The 19,034-nt window shown below is 41.6% G+C and overlaps 2 protein-coding genes across 9 annotated transcripts in view; both read right to left on the reverse strand.

The window, feature by feature from the left end:
- The window catches only part of zormin, a 37,566-nt gene extending 29,722 nt beyond the window's left edge, over positions 1-7,844 (reverse strand). For 3 of the 8 annotated variants that reach the window (XM_065864840.2, XM_017077666.4, XM_065864842.2), the window contains exon 1: positions 5,895-6,513. In XM_065864840.2, coding sequence (XP_065720912.2) covers positions 5,895-6,236 — 342 coding nt within the window. In that variant the 5' untranslated portion in view covers positions 6,237-6,513. Of the gene's footprint in view, positions 1-5,894; positions 6,516-7,713 lie in introns of those variants that run through there. The other 5 variants (XM_017077665.4, XM_017077668.4, XM_065864837.2 and 2 more) reach the window with 4 other exon arrangements.
- A 1,492-nt stretch (positions 7,845-9,336) lies between these two features.
- LOC108013566 (SEC14 domain and spectrin repeat-containing protein 1-B) lies at positions 9,337-18,607 on the reverse strand. The gene is made up of 9 exons (XM_017079488.4): positions 18,177-18,607; positions 17,129-17,324; positions 16,796-16,909; positions 16,556-16,730; positions 14,539-15,294; positions 13,676-14,040; positions 12,732-13,240; positions 10,645-10,945; positions 9,337-10,555 (listed from the first exon to the last, which is right to left on the reverse strand). The coding sequence occupies exons 1-9, from the start codon at positions 18,341-18,343 to the stop codon at positions 9,950-9,952; spliced, it is 3,189 nt and encodes a 1,062-aa protein (XP_016934977.2). The 5' UTR covers positions 18,344-18,607; the 3' UTR covers positions 9,337-9,949.
- Positions 18,608-19,034: the final 427 nt, after the last annotated feature.

Raw genomic sequence — 19,034 nt, forward strand, 5'->3', positions numbered from 1 at the left:
CAATTTCATTTTGTGGCTGTGCGAGTGCTCCAATAAAGGTGAGCTAATTGAATACAAATTGAAATTGGCTAATTAAAGCGACATAAATCAAATGCCCGTGTGCATGTATGTTTTGCTCCTGATCAAACACAGGCCACAGGGGCCATAAAAAGTTTGTATAAACATACCAATAAAAAAACCGCATCAATATTCGTGTGTGTGAGCCATTTGATAGAGAGCAAACAGCATTAATGTATTCTACAAATATACCCATATGCAAATGAATTTACTGAATTTACCTTTTTTTGTGTGGATAGCACGCTCTGACGCGTTTGCTCTGTGCCTCCATTAAACTTAACTTGATTTTGTCATAAAATAAAAAAATAACAAAATAAGCGGCAAAAAGCATTCTGCTATTTTGTTATTGTTCATTTAGCAGAGGTTTTGCTTTTCGCCTCGATCATCAGCAACCGCCCGAGTGATGTCAGACTTTTGGGTTCTATAAATACCCATCGAACATAAAACAATTTTCAGGTTTTTGTTTGTAGGTCGCACTTTCCCAGGCCAACCGAAAAAATTATGAGTACACGTATTGGGCAATCTTGTTGCTGCCATCGAATGCAATTTAAATTTCAATTTAATTCGCAGCCAACAAAAAGATAATTTCTATAATTGTTTCTACAAATTGTTGGCCACGACTCGCGACTCGCATCTCCCATCTGCAACATCTGCAGCAGCAGCAGCAGCATCCCAGCAGCAACATCGGTTGCTGTTGCAGTTGCAGCAGCAACATCAGCAGGAGTCGCCTGCATTGCGCGACTTTCATTGAACGTTTATCGGCGACTATCAGTTGCCATGTAAACATGCAATATATTTCGCGTCTCTAACTCGAAAACCGCCGAGCCGTCGCTTCCACTCCGGTAATTACAGCAGCTGGATGCTCTACAGTGGACCCCCGGAAAGCGGAAATTACAGGGTATTTGTTAAGCAACTATCCCGTGAAATTGGTTATGTATGTTGAGATTGTGTGTATGCAAGAATTTCCCATTTAACATAGCGATAATGGTATAATAAATGGTTCAAAAGAAAGCTCTTGAACAAATTTGTATCATTTAATCTCTGTTGATTCTGGCAGGTTTATTTAATAGAAATCAAGCTAGATATTGAGAAATTCGATGTCTCTTAATAGGATTTTAAAATGTAACACTTTCGATTCAGTTTTGTAAACAATTTTAGGGAGCGGGGACTGTATATTTTGACGTGGCAAATTTATGCCCGACTGGTCTGCTCCTCCTTCTTTTCTTTATATTTTCTTGTATTACATTTTCCAAGACCGCTTTCCTCGCTTATCAATCAGTGCGTGCCAAACTGTTTTGTCAGTTGCGCTAAGTAGCAGCTGCATTAAATCCACCGATAGACAGCATATCCCCAGCCGGCTTTCGAGTGGATCCCCAAACCCATCCCCAGCCCCATCCGATCCTCAAAACCATATCTGAATCCCGAACCCAAAGACAAACTCAAAAGGCAAAGAGACAGGCGACTGCGTCTGCGCATAGAATACATTATTTTTAGCGCTCGAAAACGCTGACGACACTCACCGCCAGCTCTTGGTGTTGGATACTGTCAGTTAGTGCTGGAATTTTCAATTACTGATAAGATTTACGGCCTATTCCCCGTGACACGCCATCGGATGGATGAAGAAGTGGCCCCGTCGAAATCACTGCCTGAAATTATTTGCGTATGCCAGCTTTGGGCGTGGATTTAAGTCTTCTTTTTATGGCTGTATTTACTTAGATCAAAACATCATATAAAATTTAGGGCCAATAACAATAATGAATGGAGCTTGCATAAAGTCTGGGAGTATAATAGTATTGTTGATGAATTGGATGTGTGGGAAGTCTTCATGTAAAAATTCTCTAATGAATTTACAATTTCAATCAGGTATTGTGAAAACAAGGAGGTAACATAGTTAATGGCGCTGGCAAATATTGTGTGTATTATGGTGCCAACAAAAAAGCAAATATACAAATTTTGAATAATTCTTTTAAGTCACGACATTTTACTAATGACCAGTGACTCATTTCCAACATTGATTAATCTAAGAGTATTTTTTGAGACCTGACGTAAGCAACCTAGAAAGTGACAGCCACGCCCTTGCTGTTTGCCGCAAGCCGAAAAACCATAAATCCCAGTGACAAATCACTATCACGTGACTGGGTGGCAGATCTGAAGTCACAGTTTCTGCAAAAAGCGATCCCTCGGATCTTTGCGAGTCTGTGGAGAGCGGGCGGAATGCGCAGCTTTTCATGCGTAAATTTATGTGCCTGCCAAGCGTCGTAAACATTTCTTTCTTTTGAGCCTTGGTGCGGCTTTCTATCGCCCGTCTCTTTCGCCGCGCCTGGTGCCATCTCTTTCCCCCGTTAGACAGTGCGCAGCTGCAGCGTTTCACCCACGCCAAAAGGCCCAAGGCAATGGCACATAACTCGTACAGTGCCGGGCATAAGTACATGCTCATATGTCTGGCCGATTTATGAGTGAAAAGCTGCGATTTTACAAATGAAACTGCCATAAATTCAATTAGAGTTTTCTGCGGCTGGCGCCTTTTCGTGTGCAAATCAGAGCAAATCTCGAACCAAGATCTGAAATCAGAAATCTAAAATCCAAAATCCAGGTCGCCAGTCGCGCCCCAATTGCTTCATTATGGCCAAACCAAAGACCCAAATTAGTTTCGCGCATTAGATTCAATTAAAAGAGATCTTCAGCATTCGCGGCACGCTTCAGGTTTACACGGAAATCTATTTATTTAGAGAGTGAGTCTAGCTAAACAAATATGTAAATCTTCTGCCTTTGAAGTTTCTCTTTCCAGTTTATTTCAGCCTTTTAATTGCCTTGAAGTTAATTTTTCATTTTCAGAGCCAGCAGAACACACATAAAGCGATACATTTTGTAACCAGGCCCAAACCATTCCCCCCCCCACATTTCAAACACTTGTAAATATTTTCGTGTTGCATCAACCAACAAACATTGTAATCGAAATTTGCGTCAGAGCCAAAACCGAATCATCCATTGAGATTGATGCCCGGATGGCCAAGAAGTTGGATGGTCTGGTCTGGGATAATTACCTCTGGGTGGGGCCCAATACCAACGAGTTGATAGTTTTTTCGAGAGGGGCAGATATGTAAATCATGCCAGGGCGATTTTAGTACAAGATGAGCTAGGTTGCCCATGGAGATAAAGTTCCAATTAAACGCTTTGCTGACAGACAATGTGTTTTGGGCAATCCCTGGCCTTTGTGCAACTTACCACATGTCTTGAGCATTGCTTTCAACGGAACATCTTTCAACTATTTTTCACAGGCAAATAAACGTCATTCAAGTAGTCACCACAAAATCGCATTGTGCCACGAAAAAACTTTGCAGATATTCATATTCCCTGCCAGCACTTAACATTCAAAATCTTAATAACTCAACTTTGCTTTGCAGTTGGAGTTGGGGCACTGAGAAAAAAAAACATATTATTATGAAAACAAAAAAACTATTTTAATTTAAAAAAATGTCTTAATCAAAAATCTGTTATTAAAAATATTTCTTATTTTAAAAAGATTATCAAAAATTATTTTCTTACAAGATCGTAAACCATACATCATTAGCCGATTTTTTATAGTGCCGAGAAAAACTAACTGGAAGAATTGTCTGTTGCTTGTTTCGAAAAACAAACCCAGAAAGGAAGGAAACTTTTGACATATTTGCATAGTTTTAAGCATACAGCCGGGGGATGGAGAGGGTTATGCTGCCAACTTATTGTTTCTTTAATCTTATGCTAAAGCAGAAAGTTTAAGGAACTTCCGCTGCCCATTTCCCCCCTCGAGAAAAAATTTCGCCCAACGCCCACGTGGAATTTATAACAATAATACCGTGCTGAGCTCATCGAACATTTTTTTAGCTCATACATTTGTTTCGTTCTTCTGTGTTTTTGTTATACATCTGCTGGCGTTTATTGTGGAATATCGTGTATTTATTTGTACTCTTTTGTTGTTCTTATTTCAGCTTTTTTTGGCTCTGTTCAGTTGCTAATTTGTTTACCTGAGAGAACCTGTGAGAGAAATCGAATCGGCGATCTTGTTTATTTTCAACAGCATTTTTGGGACCAGTTCGAGAATAACAACAAAAACAAGGACAGGTAAGCAACATTTTAGTTTTTCGATCCCGAAAATCAATTTGATTCCAAGCAGGCCAGCGGAAACTTGAAGAAATCTGTGTATTTTTGGGGTCGCTGAGTTTTCGATTCATGGAAATACGAGCATGTATTAAAACAGAAACGTGTTGAAAGGCTCGCAAGTAGAATGTTTTTGCATAATTTCCAGAATCGAGAAGTGGGGGTGAAAAGTGGTAAATCAAATTAAATGTTTAACACATGGAGGCCCGTGAGTCTCGAATGGCAAATGAAGCAAAAATTATTATTCCGGTGGGGAGAGAAAAATTGGCACAAAGTGGCACGCCGAAATTTCAATGGTCCGCTGGTTGAATGAACAGAAAAGTTGGGGCAAAAAAGGGGTAAATTCCCCTTACCCCAAAAACCATATAACCGATGCTCTGCCTATAATTATTGAATGTTCGCTTTGTTTTTTCGTTTCAGGGCATGAAACTTGTAGCGCTTCATCAGAAATGTTTCTCAATCTCAAGTTCAAGTCGCAGCTTCAAGTTCGAATCAGTTGGTAGGGGGGCCAAATAAAGTTTCTCTCTTAAGAAACCGATTCGGGCAGCCAGAAATGAAACCCAGACAGGTAGCAGCTGCGCCTAATTGTCGAAAGTATCTGGCAGATACATTTCTTTTTGTCACGTTTAGTTGGCTTTTTGTGTCTTGTATCTTGTTCTGATGTCAGACAACCTTGAACCTTTTTGTGGCGCTTTTCAAATATTTATAACCGCTATCGACAACTTTTGCTTTCGTTGCTCGGAGTGCTAATTGGCGCGGAAATTGTTGGAAGCCGGTTTAAAGTTTAAACAATCGAAAAGTGTAAACCAGTTTTGGGCATTAGAAGCCCATGAATTTTTCAGTGCTAAAGTCACATAGTTTGCTATAGATATAAAAGGGGGCACATAATTGAATGAAGGTAATGTCTATTGGATAATTATAGGAATTTATCAATTAAGGTCGGAAATCTTGGAATTTAATAAATAAAGGCTGGGCCGGAGGCTGGTAAGTAATGTAATGTTTGTGTGTTTTTTTGAAGCCAATTGATTGATCGATATATTGATAGCAAACTGAGATAAGACATCTAATGAACTATTATATTGTTATATCACAGTCTTCCATCAAAAATATGCTTTTCCAAATAAAAAGTAACACCTTTATTTCAAAGTCAACTGTTTCATCATTATTTATTACAGAGAAGATTATGTCGTCATTCAAATGATTATCTCATTTGCCTTGACGAAAGGTCAATTTGTATTTAACAGATCTAATTGATCTACAGATTTTATATGGCTTGATGAAAAGTATAATTTGATTCCAGTTAATTAATAGGTTATCTAATTATAATAGAATAGCTTTATTTAACCCAATCATTTCATTCCCAAAACTATATAAATGTCAACCTGAACCCTGTTTTCCGACCAAACTACCCTCTAACGAAGTGATTCCTAGCTTGCTAAGATTTATGATTTATTCAAGATCTCCCAGTGGCATGTCCCAAATCTCTTTCCAAGTCCTCCCAGATCGCCTTCCGCATAAATTTTCGCGCACTTGAAGAGCTTTCTCCGAACACTTCTCCCGTATCTAGATAAATGTTTCTTCATGTTTGTTTCCCATTTCTTGGTCTTTTTTCCTGGTGTGTGTTTTGTTTGGTGTCGTTTTTAGTTTTACTTTATTTTCTGTTTTTTTGGCTTTTTGCAGAATACAAGAGTACAACTCACTTGTAGGAGCGCTATCACCAGCTGGATGGGTCCGCAACGGACGACAACGGTGCCGATGGTGGTGGCTCTGAGGGAGGTGGATGGTGTGGAGTGGGTGGTGCCCGATCCAATGCCCGTTCCCGTTCCCGTGGACATGGCTGTGGACATGGCCTGACTTGGAGTCGGCGACGATGATGACATTGTTGCTGAATAATTGAAGGCGTCTAGCTGGGACTGCTGAGATTGCTGCGACTGCTGCGTCTGGAGCTGGATGCTCTGCGGCTGGCGGGGATTGGGGTTCGAGGAGGAGGCGACCGAGTAGAGCGAAGACATCGATGAGTCTAGGGCTTGGCGGCGTTCCATGGTTGCTTTTCTTTCTTATTTTCTACCAACTTTCGAGAATTGAGTGCTTGTAGTTTTGTGTGTTTTGCGTGGGCGTTTATAATCTCTGTCGTTTAGTTTTACTCGTATTTTGTTTGGTTTATTTCCCCTGCTTATTTCGCGTGTTTTGCATTTTGAACTCTGCTTGAAAGTTGAACTATTAGATTGAGACACTCGCGTTGGGCTTTAATTTATGGGGTTAGTTATTGTAGTCAGGGGATTCGTTTCGATTTCGTTGCGAACGCTATCAACGCCGGCGATCGTCTGAGAACCTCTGCGAATCGGTAGATTTTCGAATCGTACAATTCTTTTTGCCCGCCGCGATGACTATGACTTCATACTCGCGCTCTCCCTGTCGCTCTAACGTCTGTTTATTATGGTATAGTGTCTATATATATAAGGCTATATAGCCGAGAGAATCGTGTGTACTTTTTGCATATTGAGCCTGAGAAAATTGCCTTTGATGCGTGTGCTAGTCTCGTTGTAGACCCCTCTACCTCTCTCTCTTTCCTGAAAAATCCCAAAGACAATGCTCGATTCGCGTTTATTTTTAAAACAACAAACTATTGAGTAATTTTCGCGATGCTAAACTGTTGTTCTAGCCCAGATACTCAGATACTACAGACACTATATAGCATATAGCATATAGCATCTAGCCAGAGATAAAGCGCACGGATGTGCGTCAGATCTGTAACATGTGCCAATTGCATTGGCAGGAGTCGTCAGTCAGTCCGTCATCTTTCATGGATTCTACAATATATTTTTGAATACATTACGCATACGTCGTGTGCACCCAGCTGCCTCTATTAGGTAATTTTTGGTATTTCTCCCAATTTTTAATAGTCGCCGCCGTCGCTGGCGTAATGTAAACTATTTTAATTGTACTTTGCGCTGGCTAAAAATAAAACAGCGCACAAAAAAATTGGGAAGAGCAAGTTCCCTTTTATAAAAGTTTACAGTAGCACAATTGAGGAAATGCTGGCCATCCATATGTTGTTGTCCAAAAAAAAATATAAACGAAAAAGGAAAAGGAAAATTGTTGATTGAAATTTTGTGGGGCGTGAACCGTTATGCCTTTTCAATAGCAAAGAAAAGTGCACATGACTCAAAAGAAAATCGCTTTTCAATGCATCAAGTCACCGAAAATTAAAAAAAAAAATATTTATTTGCCCGCATTTTGTGTCGAATTCTATTTGTAAAGCATTTTGTTTTGTATTTGAGGGTCGTCACAAAACTGAACATTTGACAACAACAATAAATTTAGCACACTTTGTTGATTTCATCTTCAGACGAGCGAGCATGAAAAAACTAGCGCCAAGCGTTTTTGAATGTCAAAAATGTTCTGGCTAAATTATGGCTGATTATTTTAGTTTTTTTTCTTTTTTAAAGTGCAAAATTTATTGTTTTCTTCCTCGTTTTTTGTCTAACTTAATTTACATAGATATTTTTTTATTCGCACATTATTCAAGCGCAGGAGAAGCGGAAAACTAAAACGCGCGCGCCGCTTTACAAACAGCCGAACAACCGAACGCCGCGAACTTCGAACAAGACTGACCAAAGATCCGAAGACTGAAGACCGGAGACCGAAGACTGCGCAGATTCTACGGGCAGCAGCAGATGAGAAAGAGCGAGGTGTTCATGTAAAATTTAACCGATTCGCTCAATTGATATAGGAAAGCTCTCTTTTTCGTTGATCTCTTGACTCTCGTTAAGCTCAGTTTTGAAAAAGCCGGCTTTAATTTTGAGAAGAGAGTGTGGGAAAGAGAGGGGTATGTAGGGTAAAAAGGAAGGGAAGACGAGGGGCTTCAGAGGAGACGACATAAATAAACAAGTGCTCTTGGCATTCGCGGCGTCGTTAATTCATGATTTCAATTTTTAATGCCCTGCGCCCGGCTTTTCAACAATTACAATACCAACAAAAGGTATGGGGCGATATAAAGGGGGATTGAGAAAATAAGAAACGAGGAGCTTGTACCCTGTAAGCTCTATTATTATTATTATTATAAATATCAGTAAGTAAGGTATATCGAAAAAGTGTTTTTTCCGATAAGACCAAAATTTACCTAACAAGTTTAGAAATTATATAATTCTTTTTTCAGAAAGTTAAAATTAATTGCCTTGGGATAATGATTTATATCACAACTAGATAATTCTTATAAATTTTCTTACAGTTACTCAAAAAATATATATATATATACCTTTGCCTCATATACCCCATATAATAAAGGGTACTCCAAACCACAATATATTCAAGTGCAGCTTTGGTACTTTAATAACAGAGTGAAGAGAGGAAGAGCAAAATAACAACACCAGAACAGCAAAAAAACCAGACGGTATCGTGTCTTAATAGGGGGCAAACTGACCGCCCGCATTTAAATCCCCTCACCGCCCATGATACGATACTCTATCCCTCAATTTATGAAGTATTTTTCACCCAAAATGCGTGTCTTGAAGCCTGACTTTGGCTCTGGATTTAATCTTCGTGCAATATCCATCGCATGCAACCAATACCATCCAGTTGAAAGTTATTATTTTTCGCTATCATCGTTTCGGACTTATCAAATTATTCTTTCAGCGCCATCACGTCACGGAATCTGGTCGATTGGCATGAAAAGAATCTCATAGATATTTGGTCTTTCTGGATGATCAGCTTGTTAAGTATAAGTTCTTTTCACTCACTCACCACAGTCGGAACATTTTATTTATATGTTTTTAATTGAGATTAATGAGCCACTTGAGTGAGGAGCTCACAAAATGAAAACCACCCCTCTTAACCCCAATTTCCCCTTTGCCCACTGACAGTTCACATTTCAGATAATTGAAATCACTTGAGGACCACTTGTTAAATGTTTAGGGAAAGGGCCACCCACAGAGGCAAATTTTAAAAAATTATGTAGGGTGAAAAAAGTCCAAAAAAACACTCAGGGGTTAAGTGCAGATGATGGCAATGACTTTTCTCGATTCCAGCCTAAGGTTATGCAATGTTTTTCTGGAATTTTGTAAAATTAATTTTACACTTGCCCTCTACTTACTTTTGAACTTAACATTAGTAATTAAATTATGTATCTGAAAACTTAAGAAGTTATTGACAAAATTGTATATGATTAGCTTTATTTTTGGGGTAAAATATTTTCCAATATTAATTGCACTATATTTTGTGACTGTGTGGGGAGAAATGGTTATAAATAAATATTAAACATACAATTAATGGCAAAATTTCGACTGGCTGTGACTGAATTTAATTTCATATTATAAATAGTTGATATATATTTTATATAAACATTTTGGAATTCTCTAATTTTGCAGGGCTTAAACTAAATTTGAACTAAGAAAATAAATATTGTAACTAGTAATTATAAAAGCTTGGAAAAAATAAAACGGAACAGTTATAAAATATTTAAAATAGTTTTTCGCAGGCAATTTAGTATCTTTTTTGGGCGAAAATAAAACAGTGAACTAGCATGCATAGTAAATTAGCAAACAAAACAAAACAGAGGAAAACTTTTAGCTCATGGGCCAAAATAAGTTTTCAGGAAAACATCAAAAATAATATGCCAACTAATTAATGGCAAGAATGTCGAGCATCGGCAGAGAAGCAAATGGCGCGGGTTAATTGGGCGGGAAATCATTGAGTTCATCTTTCAGGTGGGACAGGTGGGTCAGGTGGGCCAGATCTTTCAGGTCATCCAGATCTTCTAGAGAAATCCCTTGATCGTTTGTTTCGTTATGTTCTCGTAGTATTTACTGCGTCGCCAGGACGTCGGCGGTTTCGATTCGTTGGGGTTAGTTGAAGCCGGAGCGGTGTTATCAGCGGATAGGTAGCTCACCTCCGGCGTGTGGGCATTGGGAATCCTGGGGGTCATCTCCGTCGTGATCCCCGTGGCCAAGCTGAATCCCTCCATCTCACTGTCCGATTCGATGGCCTGGGGCAAGGGGAGTGGCAGGAGCAGGTGCTGCTGCTCCTCGTCGTCTGGAGTGGGCGTCACACTCTGACTATGCAGCTCTGCCACGCCCACCACACTATCCTGATCCTCACTCTTCATCCTCTGCTGGTGGGCGGAGAAGTAACTCAGTTCGGAGCTATCGAAGGACATGTTCACCGGGGAAGTCGGCAGTTCGGGTATCTCAAAGGTGCTCAGGGTGGAGTCATCCGCCTCATCGAAGGAGTTCTTGGCCGATCCAATGTAGGAGCTAGTGCGTCCCGAAGCCGTTTGGAAGGAGGAGGAGTGCGAGTTGGGCGTGAAGTTGCCCTCGGAGGCGGTGGCGAAGGATTCGTCCTCGGTGGAGCGGGAATGCCAGTCCTAGGGGAAATTTAAGTAGCATATAAAAAATAGCGACATCAAAGATATTAATAATGACAAAAAGTAATAGGTTTCTTCCCTAAACTTACCTCGATGCTCCCCAGTTTTTTGATGCCATGTCCTGCGGTGCCGTTGGTGATTCCATTGCTGGCTGCTCCCTCCTGCTGCTGGACATCCCGGATGACTGCGTCCAGGGACTCGGCCACCTCGGCAATGGCTCCCAGTTTGTGGGAGATGGCGGCGCAGGCCAGTTCGTTGCTCCCCGTGGGCACCACCTGCACAGTGGCTGGCGGGGATTCTGCGGGCACCTCGCTGCCAGCACTGCTGGTTCTTCCACTGTCATGGAGTGGACTTGGACTGCAGTCCAGGGGCAGTTCATCGGCCACGACACTGAAATCACCAGAAAGACGGGGGTTATCGGGTGCTCCGGAATCCACAGAGGCAGTGCGTGAGTGCGAGGGCGTTTCATTATCAGTATAGTCGCTGTGTGGATATGTTTCACTATCGTTGCGAATGAGGGCCTTGATCTTGTCCAGACTTTTGAGTGGTGGCCCAGAATCCACCTCATCCTCCTCCTCTTCTTCAGTTTCCTCTGGTATGATATCTCTTTCTATAGAGGCCTTGGCTATTTTGGTCTTGACACTCGAAGTGCTGGCCGTCTCGTCATCATCATCATCCTCGTAATCCTCATCTTCACCTTGGGTATCCTCACTACTCACTTCCGGTAGTTTACTGGCCTCATCTATGGCCTCCAAAAGTCGGCTGAGATCGCTAGAGGAATCACTTAGGATCTCATGGGGATTTCCCGCCAAATCCTCTTCTTCGCTTGCCAAGGGAGCAGAGGTATTAGTCAGATTGTGGTCCCCATTTGGGAATTTATTTTCACTTTCCTCCACTGGAGACTCAACCTCATTGGGCGGTTCATCCACCACAATGCTGGGTACTTCCAGCCTCGGGGTAACCTCCTGCTCCACTTCCTCGTCTCCCTTTGATTTGGCAAACAAATTACGAAATCTGGCAAACATTTTGAGCTTTTTCAAGTAAGTTGTCTGGTTGGCGCCTCCCTTTTATTTGGCTTTCGGGGGACTGGGGAACAATTAGTTTGACGTAAGACGCTATAACACGCTTTTGGCTAGTGGCCAGTTGAAGGGAGCTATGTCTCTCTGATAATTGTAGATTCAATTATTCACTGTGCCGGGATTAGCAACTATTTTTCGGGGAAACCGAGAGTGGCAACCATGAAGACACTTCTATATTTAACACCTTCCTATCACAATGCTCCCCAATTTGACCCACTTGTCACGCACGTTCTCCAGGAAATTCACTCTTTATCGCGCATACACTATATATATATTCTTTCTGAGTGTTCCATTAATTTGACAAGCTGACAGTTGTCTTGAAATCTCCCGCTCCGAACCGAGGAACCAATTCGAAAGAGGACCGAACGACGAACCGCACTGGACCACGCACTGAAATAGACTAATTGGATTTGGACGCCGACTCTTAGGCGGAATGATCTTCTATATAGCATAGTTCTTTTATTTTATTTTAATATTTTTTGTGCTCTTTTTCGGATTTTGGGTGGTGGAACTTTTCGAGTGCGTCGCGGCCGCTTGACATTTGTTTCATTCTGTCAAAAATTATTTTTGGTTGTCTGCGGTTACTTGGGAATTATTGTGCGGTTTGATGGGCATTAAAAGTGTTGTGCTATAATTCTTTACAAATTGGAATAAACATGTTCAATTTTATGGAGACATTTAGTAGGCGTCTTCTATCATAAAATATGATGGAAGCTAAATTAAGTCCACAACAATATTGTATATTTCCTCTTTTTATATATTTATGTTTTCCTTTTTAATTTTTAAAGAGTATTGGCCAGTTGCCTTCCTGTTTAGTACGTTTCAATTCCCATTTATCATTTCTTTTAGTTTTATTTCTAGCAACTTGTTAGTTCTTTGCTCTTTTCATTGTTGTTTTTCCTTAGTTAATTTGCCGCGAACTCGTGTGATTTGAGTGAAAATCTTTCTCATGCTTTAGTTGATATGCAAAACGTTTTGCTGTTTTTTTTCTGAGTTCTATGCGTTGAGCATAATGAAGTAGCCGCCGATATAAGGTTGAAGTCCAGGCACTCACGCAACTGCAGGGGTATTATAGATTATAATTCACTTGAACTCACCTCTTTCCTGTCAGTGCATCCAAGACGAAGGGCTCTTTGAGCCGCTTCTTCAGCAGTCTTCCCAACCTGACCATTCTTCCCACTTCGACCAGGAGTTGCTCCCTGGCCACCAGATGGCGCTGCAATCGCGGAGGCATTTCTCCCAGTGGAGATAGCCCCGATTCGATTTCTCCCTCGGCATCGCTACTGATTCCACTGCTACTGCGATTGTGCTGCTGTCTTTGTTGCTGCTGCAGTTGGGCGGATAGTTCCTGGGTCAAAAGAGGACGAAGTTCCCGCAGCTGGCGGTAGTAGGCCTCCACACTGCGATGGAAAACGGCGGAGACCCGCAGTCTGGTCATCTGCTCCTGGGCCACGGACTGCAGGCTGTGCCACGTGTGCTGCAGTTCATCACTGATCAAACTCTGGCCGGGATTGGATTGCGACCTAGATGCCGATGGATCCATGTTGCAGCAGAGACGCAGAGTTTGGGAAGCCTCCAGCAACTGGCAGCCATAGTGGTAGATGCTCTATGAAAGGGAGATAAAAGAAAAGGGCATTAGAAAGTATCAATACGCAAGTAAAGAAATAATATATAATTCTAAAGAACATAATTGTTAATATATTTATAGGTTTTAAGATATTAGAAAAAAACATCTCAATTTATATCTCAACTAACAAAATTGTTACATTTTAAGAACAACAATAAATGCAATTTTATCTTCAGTACTTTTATATTGGCTTAATAATTATATGGTGATGGGCCAGCTGGAAAACTAGATGGGCAACCTTGTATCAACGCAAAGAGGCCTTGGTTTTAAGCCAGAAAACTCGACTGGCACTTGGTAACTTTTCGGTCACTCTGCCGTTAGCCAAACTGGCTCTCCCTTTCTCCGTCTCGCACGCGGATGGACTCCCTCCACCTTAATTCCCCCAAAATAAGTCCAAAAGAGGGGAAAACTCACCCGGCCGGTTTCCTCGAACCCCTGCAGCTCGTCCTTCTGCAGCTGGATCTCGTGGATGTTGCAGCCGACATGGGAGTGGCAGCGCAGCAAGACGGCATACAGCTCCTGCAGCCAGTCCCGCGCCCTCCGCGCGTCCTCCTCGTAGGCGTGGATGTGGGTCACCTGCTCCAAGGTGAGCCGCTGCAGCGCCATCCGATGTCCGCACACCTGACGCCGCCGCCTGCTCTCGTCGATCTGCCGCCGCAGCTGGGCGATCTCGGGGCTGTAGTCCAGCTGGAGGTCGCGACCCAGAGCGTCTTTCACCGGCATCGCCAGCATGTCGCTCAGCTTTTCACCTTCACGCACAAGATCGCGCTCGACGTGGCCTGCGAATGTTAGATACATTGTATGAGAGAGAGATAGATTGGATATACACATATGGTTTAGAGATCGGTTAGATTTAGGAAATGTACCTACGAAAAAATGCACTTCTTTAGTTCGAGTTTCAAAAGATCTTTAAGTGAAAAAAATCAATTTTTTTAATAATTTTTGGATGATTACATTATGATTTAATATATAAATATGGTATGACTTAAGATCGCCTGGTTTCCATGCTTACAGTTCGAAGCATGCTCGATTTTTATAAAAATTTAAAAGCGTGACAATTGTATAATGTATTTGCTATGCGTTTTCAGTTTGAAATATTATTTGTCATACCTATGATAATTGTAAGAGCAATTTTAACATACTTTTGTCAAGGTTCGATGGCTATAGCTTTAGTTGGGACAACAAAGTTTTATACAATTTTCATTTAAATTGTGAAAGCGTGACTTTTGCGTAACAAAACAGATGTTGTAAATTTTTAAGTATTTTTTAAAACTCACCCATCATTTCCTGGTTGTTCTTGAGCTGCATGAGTAGCTGCTCCGCCTCGGGCCAATCGAGCGCTCGACTGTCCACCTCCACCACATGGTTTCCAGTGGTCAAAAGCTCCTCAAATTGCTCGAGGAGACGGTGGAACCTCAGGGCGGTCATCAGGACATTCCTTCGTCGCTCCAACCTCTTAGCAAATGAGCGACACACAAACTGCATGAAATCCCGCTGCGAGAGGAGATCCTGGCACAGTTCGATGTCCTTGGGAGATGCCTGCCTCTCCCCGGCGAATCTCTCGATCTTGTAGAGCAACTCGGCATAGCAACCGTAGGTTTCCCGGCACTCCATTTCCAGTTGATCGTGGGCTGATCGCAGGGCCTCACTTCCCCGGACATCGCCAGCAATGTTTCTTTGGCGGCTAAGTAGCTGCTCCGCCTGCTGCAGGATCCAGTTGGTGACGAAGGACACCCCCTCCTCCAGAGTGCTCAGCTCACGAGCCTCCCTCAGGGATCGCAGTAACTCCAGCCAGGCAGTCCGAATGGCCGTCTGTTTCTTCTCGATCTCATTCAATCGCAACTCGATGCGGGCCCGTTCACACACGAGATCCGGGGGCAGGAGGGGCTTCTGCTGCTGCGGGGGAACAGCAGTGGCGGAGTGGACGGGAATTGGAGGGGGGCTCGCAGGGGACTCCGAGGCAGGTGCGACCGCTTGTGGCGGCGGTGAATGCGTCTCGTAGACCTCGTTGAAGCGGGCCAAGATCGCGTTACCTGCACAATGCCCAACATGCAATAGAGTCGAAGAGAAAAGGGAAAGGGGTTGAGAAATGTACACTGTCAAAAATGTATTAGGACAAAAAATATTAATATACTCAAAATACTGCATTCAATGAAAACTTTATTCGCGCCTTATTCTAAAATTTGTATACTCGAAAGAAACATTTTTAAGCATAGGTATATTTCTAGACAAAAGTGTTTTTTCTAAAAATGTAGAAAAGACCGCCACTAATTAAATTGAAAAAGTTCATTTCTAACAGTTTTTTTATATAATAGAACTATGTAGATTTTCTTTGAACTTGCAGTAGTTTATAAACAAGTAGTGCAGTGTTAAGATTCTGCTAATATTTTACCAAACATATAAATTCCTCATTTTCTTTTTCCACAGTGTATTTAGGGCTTTCTTCGCGGGGCAATCGGATCTATGGCCATTCACACATCCACAAAAGTGAAATCTCATTCCCGGAGAGGCTTTAAATCCGAGTCTGGCTCTGTGGACTGTGGCATGTGCCACCATTTCGTTGCGCATCACAGACTTTTGTGGCTTTAAGTGAAAGGTCACGTTTGTCGTTGTTGCCAAACCCACGCACTCGAATGAGAATTCGACCGAATTTGAAGTCGTTGCTCAGAAATTGAAGTGTGAACACTGTTAAACACGGTTTGCTCAGGGCACAATGATCTCAAACCGCAAACGATTCTCGAAAATAACTTAATGAAGCCAGAAAAGTATTTGATTCTTATTCCTTAAAAACTGGTTTCCATAATCATTATAAGCCTCATTTGGTGTGTTATAAAATAAATGTTAAGCCTGTGATGAAAAACCTGTTAAAATAATATGATATATGCAAATTCTATAACTTTCGTTAACCAATCAATCAATCTTTTTAAGTTTTCTAACAATTATCCGTTGTAAACAATGCCCACTCGTATTAACAACGGAAATTTTACCTAAAAAACCTTCCATAGGCCGCATTTTCAATGTTATTCAGTGCCGTTACAGTCAACCCACAATAAAAACGACAACAAACGGCGCGCGAAAAACGAGTTTGCCAAACGTGGCGCATTTCCAATTGAAAAACACACACAAAATTCAATGATTTACTTGTCACATGTGTGTCTTTCTCCCCATCTCTGTCTGTCTCTCCCAACAACTCGTTTGCTTCGAGGGCAAACCGAATTATGTTAATTGCTTGGGGGGCAGCAAACAAAAAAAACACTCAAGAAACAAAAGACCCGAGCCACGAACTCGACTCACCCATGTCGATGGCGGATTCTATGTCGTTTTGGACACCGGCATGCAGCTGGGCGCACTTCTTCAGCTCCACATCCGCTTCCGCCGGCCGCAGGGACTTGTGCTCCCGCAGCAGAGCCAACAGTTTCTCCATCGAAGCCAGAGTCTGCACATGCGATTTGGTGAACTCGTCGATGGACTGTGAATATATAGTCATTAGGTGCCGTTCGAACGGGGCAGACACACTGAAATTGGGGCACTTACCTTGCGCTGCTGCAGCCACAGATCGTAGTTGAACTGCAAGGTGCCGCCCAGCTCTTCGGGCAGGTTCTGCGGCTCTATGAACTTGAACAGCCTCGCCTTGGACAGCACCAGGGGCTATTTCAAAATACACAGGAAAAAATAATCAACATTTTGCCGTTTCATTGACCACTTAAGTGAATTTTGATGTGCATTGATTCTTAGTTTCGAATAGATAGCTTGTATATTTATCTTCATCCGAATCAATATACATTTTAAATGTTCCAAATTATTATTATAACTATTCTTTTTCCAAGTGTATCCATTATATTAACCCAATCTAGGTCATTAGCTTACCTCTCCCTTGACCTGGGACTTGGTGCACGGCTCCACATGCTTCTCCCAGAAGCCCTCCGCCCTGACTAGATACAGATCCACATTGATATCGCCCCCGAAGAGGGAGTATATCTGGCGCACCTGCTGCCGCGAGATCCGCGAACTGCTCTCCTGGGCATTGACCACCACACTCACTCCGTTCTGCAAAACCGAAGCGCTGAAAGAGATTAATGCCGAGATGGTTAATCGGTTGGGTTTTCGAGAGAAAAGCGCTTTTAAACGCTTCATTAGCTTGCCAGTTAAGTTTGGCTTTAATTAACCCCTCTTTTTTTCTTTAGGAGGGAAAAAACTTATGTGACCCATTGGCAGTTGATTGATCACAATCAATAAATCCATAATTCATGTGGCCTTTTCTCTGTTTTTAAAAGTGTGTTTAATGGCTACCTCGTAAAATTAAACAATTTGCCTGTTGTGCCAATAAAGAAACGAAACTGAAATGGGGAAATAACAAAAGAAGGGCGTTTCTGTAGAGCCCATAGGCTGTTGTTCGACCTTTAAGTAGGGTACGAGGGGTATTTAATTTTCATGAATTAATTTTAGAGTGTTATTTTCATTGGGAACATTTATGGCAATGGGGTTTTATTTACATTTATATGTATTTTTAAAACTACTAACTTTCCTGTATATATTTGTTTTATATTTTTACAAATGAGAAACATTGCAATAATCTGTCAGATATATTTATTTTATTTATTTGCATATTAACACTTTTCCCCCTTCTACCACATGTTCAAACATTTAATTAGCTTGAGAACTCTGACACTTTGCTTATAAATAACCAGATTTTGTGAGGCCTACTCCGCACCCAAGACCCCCTTTTGGAGACCCGTTTTCAGACCCCTCCCAGCCGAAAGCCGTGTCTAATGAAAAGTGATGCATTAAAAGACGACTGAAAAATAAACCTTCATCATCTGCGGGCTATTTGCATATTTCGGCCATATGCTAATGAGTCGTCGGCCTTTCTGTTTCTAATGCCCCTGCATAAGTCCACTTGATTCCCGATTCTCACCTGAGCGACCGCTTCAGATAGTCCAGAGTCACCTGCAGATAGCGGCGATTCCACAGCTGCAGATCGTTGAACGCGTTGACAACGAAGATGATGCGCTTCTGGCGATCGAATCCGCCGGATAAGTAGGCACTCCGCGTCTGCAGGGCGTTCAGCACGTCCTCCTCCATCTGTATAGGGATTTTAATGATGGGATCGCGATGATAATGCCGCTTTTCTAAATGCTAATTGAAGCTCTTGTCGCCGCACACATTTTTCTGCTGAGACAACACGGGATTAGGATTTTCTTTTTGTTTGCAGCTTTGGAAAAGCTTGAAAATTAATACAAGTCACAGTTATGCGAGTTGTTTTCGTTGCTGCTGCTGTTTTTCTTGCCGCTGCACAATGCTGCACATTTCCAAATGCCGAGAGACTTTGTTGGGGAACACGTTTGACAAGTTGCAGCCTGAAACTTCGGTTGCCTTTACTTTACTTTACTACAATACACCAAAAAAAAATCCTAAGTTACAAGAAAAAATATTTTATGACCTTTTCATTCTTTCAAAATTTAACTTGTATTTTAGTAAACATTCCTATTTAACATTATTAATTGCTTGAGAACACCTATCAATAATACGGCATTATATAGCTCATACAAATTAATACATAACCTCATATATCTAATAATTTAAAGTTCAATAATATTCAAAGTAAGTTATTTTATATAATATTTGTTTTATCATATATAACACCATTTTTCCCAGTGCCTAGCCAGTCTCTCCACATGATTTTCACTATTTTCATGTTAGTTTAGGAGTTTTTTGTTGGTTGTTTTTCTTTATTTTTTTTCTGTTTGGGGTCTCTATCTCTGGGGCCTAATGG

Source organism: Drosophila suzukii, chromosome 3 (genome assembly GCF_043229965.1).
Source record: "Drosophila suzukii chromosome 3, CBGP_Dsuzu_IsoJpt1.0, whole genome shotgun sequence".
Taxonomy (NCBI): Eukaryota; Metazoa; Arthropoda; class Insecta; order Diptera; family Drosophilidae; genus Drosophila; species Drosophila suzukii.